Source organism: Tupaia chinensis, unplaced genomic scaffold, assembly GCF_000334495.1.
Source record: "Tupaia chinensis unplaced genomic scaffold, TupChi_1.0 Scaffold000272_1, whole genome shotgun sequence".
Taxonomy (NCBI): domain Eukaryota; kingdom Metazoa; phylum Chordata; class Mammalia; order Scandentia; family Tupaiidae; genus Tupaia; species Tupaia belangeri.
In genome coordinates, this window is record NW_006159754.1 from 7,603,283 (window position 1) to 7,609,282 (window position 6,000).

Consider the following 6,000-nt stretch of genomic DNA (forward strand, 5'->3'; position numbering starts at 1 on the left):
TTCCCTTTTCATCTTGACTGCCAGTTTAGTTGCAACCCAATGATACTATTTTACCATAATATAATCTAAAACATGTAGAAGATGCTATGCACGATCTTCAATGTTATCAAACATATCTGATCTTATACATTTTTCCATGTTACTCTCTGAAAACACGTTAAAACTCTGTAACGGCTCAACCTTCCTCTTGCTTAAATTGCTAACCACGAGGGGATGATTGTTTTCACATATGATGGAATTTTCCACTCACGTGTCTACTGACTCTAGCCACATCCACAGATCCTCTTGTCATCCCCTGAAACACTGTGCCCCTGAAATCACAACCCCCTAAAGTGACATATGTTCTATTTCCATTTTTTTTCACTCCATGACTTAAAAAATTAGAAAATCTGTACTGCCTATTGGACAAAACTGAGTCACAGTCTCGACTTTTTAGAGGAAAAGACTTTAATATGAAGATATTATGAAATTCACCTACAGTTCCATAGGGGTTTGACTTAAACACAAATAAAAGTCCCACCTTTGGATCCCGTTTTCAGTTTGAAAATCCTCTGTGTTTTAAAAATAACCAAAGAATGAGAATGAATCCTCTGTCCCCAAAGCTAACAACCTTGAAGAAGGGAGAGTTCCAGAGCAGCAGGGCTCAGATCGGGACAGTCAGCAGCCCTTCCCCCACGCAGCTGGTCGTCCGCTCACTGCGGAATATATCTAGTTAGGGTTGTGGAAACTACAGTCTGCTAATCCGTGACCAGCTCAGACCTCACTGTCTATGACCCACGTGTGTAAAGCTCAATCAGGCACCTGCTGGCACTCTGCTCCCGTTGCACTTGCTAGGGGCATGTCTTTTGGTTCGCTTCCCCCTTAATGGGATGTCACTTACCTGAAATAGCTTTGAAGTGACTAGCTTTATGGATATTTTCGGTAGAGCGCTACTCCCTTTCTTTGAGACATGAATTCAATTTTACTAAGTTGATTAAAGTTTATTTTTTCTCTAATGAGTACTCTTGTCATCACATCACTTGTCTTTATCTTTCCATGTTGTCACATCTGTTAGTCACATCACCAATCTGTTGACCTCATTGTTCGCTGTTACCCATCTTTTTTCTTTTGCATATACAAATAAAATGAACTCTTTCTCATAACTTTCTTTTTTTCCCTTTGTTATCAGAGGACGTGAGTACTCACCAGGGAGAGAGAGAAAGCGCACAACCCCCCCACACACACACAGTGAGGCACGGTCACTCCGTAATATCCCTTCTTCCACATTTCTCCATCCTGTCAAGATTTAGGGCAAATATGCACAGATACCCAGCATGTTTTTGTTTTTGTTTTTGAGAGGTTTTTCACTATAGGGCCCATGTGCTCGCCAGACAGACAGAGAAAGACATAGAGACAGAAAGTAAGAAATCACCCCCCAGGGGGGATGGTCATGCCGCAATCCCTTCTCCTCCATTCTCCTCTCAAGATCTTAGGCACACACACACACACACACACACACACACACGCACCCGGCGTGAGTTTTAAGCCACCGGGTCTGGGACGCAAACCGCGGTCGACTACGTGGGAGTCCAACGACATAGCCATTACGCTAACTGCTGGTTCCCCCAGCATGTTTTTCAAACCACCAGAGTTGAGATTTGAACCATGGTCAGCCATATGGAATCCAGTTCCCTTAAGCATTACATTACAGGCCTGGAATGTCATAGCTTTCTTAATCTAGAGTATTTTTATACTAATGTATTGGAATCCACTTAAACCTAATTACAGCGTCACATTTTGCCAGCTTACTATACTAGAAGACAAGAAACATAATGAGTTGTTGTTTTTCTTTAGAAGAAAATTTGGATTAATAGAGTTTATAAAACATAGGCAAAAATGAATGGAAATCTTCCTGTTTAAGATTTACTGTTACAATAAGTCTTGCTTTTTTTTATTGCTTTTTTATTGTGTCCCAGGACCTCCTGCATGCCTGGTGTAATGAATTAGACAACTACTTTAGTCACAGGCTGCATGAAGCAGAGCTCTGGAGGCAAGCACCTCTTCAGAGCTGGGTTACTTAACCAGTCTGAGCTTCAGTGTCCGTCTTTGTCAAATGTAATTGTTGGGAGCAGTATATGAGATGACACCTAACACGGTGCCTTATTACTCTTCCTCTCCACCCCCACCCCCTGCCTTTCTAACAACTATTTCAGGTAGAGTACATGAGGCCAGGTGACAAAACCACAGACACTGTCGTTAGTATTCCAATTCAAAAAAAAAAAAAAAAGTAACTGGAAACAAGTAATTAATCCATAATTTTTAAAAACTATGTTAATATAGGAATCAGCAGTTAGCGTAATGGCTGTGTCGCTGGACTCCCATGTAGTCCACCGCGATTCGAGTCGCGAACCCGGCAGCTTATACTCACACTGGGTGCATGTGCGTGCGTGCCCAAGATCCCAAGAGGAGAATGGAGGAGAAGTGATTGCAGCATGACCATCCCCCCTGGGGGGTGATTTCTCGCTTTCTCTCTCTCTGTCTCTGTCTTTCTGGTGAGCGCATGCGCCCTATAGCAAAAACCTCTCCAAAAAAAAAAGGAAAAAAGTATGTGAATATAGGGGGCAGCAGGTGGCCAGGTGGTTAAGGTGCTGGACTCCCACATGGACAATGACTGTTCAAGTCTCAGACCTGGCAGCTTGAAAATCACGCTGGACACATGTGCATGCATACTCAAATCCTAAGAGGAAAAGGAACTGCAGCTTTGCCATCTCCCGAGGGAGTGGAAATGATTTCTCCCTTTCCTTCGCTCTGGAGCTCTCTGTGTCTCTCCTCTCTGATGAGTCCTGCACCCTTTTATAAAAACTTAAAAAAAAAAAAGAAAAAAGTGAACATGTGGATCTTGTATATTTAAAGCACTATATGTAAATGATGAGGTTTTGTTTGACCCAGAAAAGCAGATGATTTTATAGAGAATTACTGTGCAATTAGTCAATCTGGAATTGTTCCATATTCTTTTATTTTGATGACCAAATTTGGAATTAACAGCGTTCTATCCATAATCACCAGAAACTCAAATGCAGGAAAATGCTACTTTCCCTGACGCTTTGTTATTTAGTTCCACTGACAGCAGATTAGTCAGTATACCCTTAGGGAGGATGTTTTCCCCTAAGAGTCAGATGTGGGGATGCCTTGGCTGCTTTTACAAACAAGCTACCCTGATGGAAATTCACTTTGAGTTAATGAATCTTAGAGCACAATAATTTTAATTGTGTTTACTTAGCATGCCACTTTGAATTGTTTATTTTCCAACTGCTTTTTTTTTTTTTAAGTTTATCCATTTTTTCTTCCCTGAGCAAGAGGGACAGAGAGCGAGTAAGAGAGAGAGAAGCAGCACTCCCACCAGGGTCCTGACACCACACTCCATCCCCAGCCTCAGCTAGCACCCCAGGTCACAGGCTTATGCATGCCCGGTGTACTCGGGGAGATCTCTGACCATGAACCCAGGACCTTCCCATGTGCGTCAGCCTCACAGAGCATTGCATTAACCCACTGTGCCACCATCCAGCCCTCCACTTGTCAGCCACTTTTTTGATATCCTGCGGGCATAAATGTGAAGATGATCTAAGACCTAATTCTTACAATGAGGCTTAAGTAACTGTGATGAACTCCATAGATAAAAGATGGGTAACCTTCAACTAAAAATGCAAAATCTCCAATCTGAAGGGGCCGAATGATCTCTAGGATAGTCACCCATCCGAAGTTTAACTTTGCTCCAGAACCTCCCTGCCACGTGAGAAACTATGCTTCAGGGTACCCTCCAGGCGACGCTAAGAAACGTTCTCCAGTCTTAAGCGCTATAGCGTCTCTAGGGTCCAGATTCCTTCAGAGCTAGAAAAACAATTCTGCTCAAACCCATGATGCCACAAACTTCTTGAGGGTAGGGGCTATATCTACTATGGCTTCATAACTTGATAAATGATTGCTAAATGGAATGAAAAGCAGTTATTGTTCATTATTTTGAGATATTATCTTACAGAAAGGTAAATGGTCAATATATTTAGGTTCCATTGAGAAAGCACAACAGAAGTAACTGATATTCTTATTTCAATGCCATAGCTGAGGGACCAGCGGATGGTTCCAGTGCTGGACTCTCATGTAGTTGTCTGTGGTTTAAGTCCCAGACCTAGAGACTTAAAACTCATGCAGGGCATGAAGGGACTGCGGAGTGGCCATTCCCCTGGGGGGTGATTTCTCACTTTCTCTCTGTCTCTCCAGCAAGCACAAGCACCCTACAGCAAAAATCAAACAAACAAAAAACTAAAAACTCTCTCTAAAAAAAAAAGAAAGAAAAAAGAAAAATGCCATAGCTGATAAATTTGTTAATCTTTCAATGTTATCAGTTTTACCTATTTGTCTTATTTTATGCCAGTGTACCTGCACCATAAAATAACATATTTAGTGACTACAGATACTGTCAGATGTCACATATGCAGGATACACTGAGACATCAGTCAGGGAAGCTGAAACCCACTGAAGTGGGCATTAAGAGTCCTGGGTTCCAGCCCCACCCCCAGCACTGCCAGGAGAGTGAGCCCAGACAGACCACTCAAACTTTCTGTTTTGGGTGCTCTCTTTCTTGCTTGCTTTCTTCCTTTCTTTCTTTCTCTCTCTCTCTTTCAAGTTTATTTTATTTCTTCCATGTGAGAGAGACAAGGAGAAAGAGGAGGCCTTGGTCAGGTGATCTGCCCCCGCCTCAGTTGGCACACATCAGTGGCCTGTGTGTGCACCCCTGCCATACTCAGGAAAGCCCCAAAACCTTCCCAAGAGGGTCCTGTTGTGGGTCACTGCCACACCCTCTGGCCCCACTTCTGCAGACTGCCAAGGCTGAACCAAACACTGTCTCCAAGTCTTTCCAGTTTTGCAGGTCATTGGCGTTTTTGATTTGTTTGTCCCCTGTGGGAGAGCACCGCGGTGGTAGTCATAGGACACAGACCTCTGCTTTCCAGTTCAGTTCCGAATTTATGCTGCCAATACCTGTCCACTTCTTATCCTGCTTAAAACTAGAGGTGCTTTCCCCCGTCTCTTTTCAGAACACTTTTCTTCAGGAGACAGTGCGCCGGGAGTGTGAAGAACGCTTTGAACTGACAGAGGCTTTGGGTCAAGCCAGAGAACAGCTCCTGGAGCTCAGGAAGCTCAGTGGAAGCTTACCGTTGTCACCGTGTGCCCTCAGCAAGGGCAGCCTAACCTCCCCTCCTGCCATGACAGGCAGCAGTCGTGCAGAGAAAAGCCTTCCCAGGCTGGACTCCGAAAAAGGAACCAGAATCCCCAGCCTGTGTGGAGGGCCAAAACCCACCGCTTCTCCAGCCCCCGACAACTCCACGAGGGTCAGCCCCCCAGGTTTGCCGGTTCTCAGGCAACCGTATCCTCCCAGGAGCAGAGCATCTTCAGTGAGCCAGACGAGGAAGAGGCTGGCTGCCATTCTTCGGAGGAGGCTGAGTCAGCAGTGACCCCGACCTCAGGGCGGCCCTGCTCGGTGTACGCTCTTTCTCAAAGTGCCAGAGACTCACTGTCACCGAGAATGACAAAGGTCAAATTGTTTTCACAGACCAAGAATGCATGTCTATAGATATATTTAACAAAAGAATGTAAAAAGCTAGAAAACGGTGAGGCCACATTTCCCAAGAGACCTTTGAAATTGCAACAGATAATGAGGTGGCTGGTATCCCAGAGGGCGGATTTCTACATTTATGAATTGTATGTGTTTAGATACACCCTATGACTATGTCCTTTCAGAGATCACTGGTAAAACTCTTCATCCATAGCATCTTCTATATTTTTTCGCACCATGGCAAGTAGATTTATTTCCACACACATGCACAAAATAGGTTGTATTGTTGGTGTTTGTTGAGCTGAATAGGCTAAATAGATGGAAGAAGTATCCCAAATAGAAAAGGAAAGCACTTTAGTCCTTAATTACATAACTTCCAAAATGCTTCGCTTAAATATTCACAGAGCTCATCA

The 6,000-nt window shown here is 43.8% G+C and overlaps 1 protein-coding gene across 1 annotated transcript in view; it reads left to right on the plus strand.

Moving 5' to 3' along the window:
• LEKR1 (leucine, glutamate and lysine rich 1) overlaps nt 1-5,731 on the plus strand; it is a 174,170-nt gene extending 168,439 nt beyond the window's left edge. The window contains exon 13 of the mRNA XM_014588300.2: nt 5,070-5,731. Coding sequence (XP_014443786.1) covers nt 5,070-5,486 — 417 coding nt within the window. The 3' untranslated portion in view covers nt 5,487-5,731. The remainder of the gene's footprint in view (nt 1-5,069) is intronic.
• The last annotated feature ends 269 nt before the right edge of the window (nt 5,732-6,000 follow it).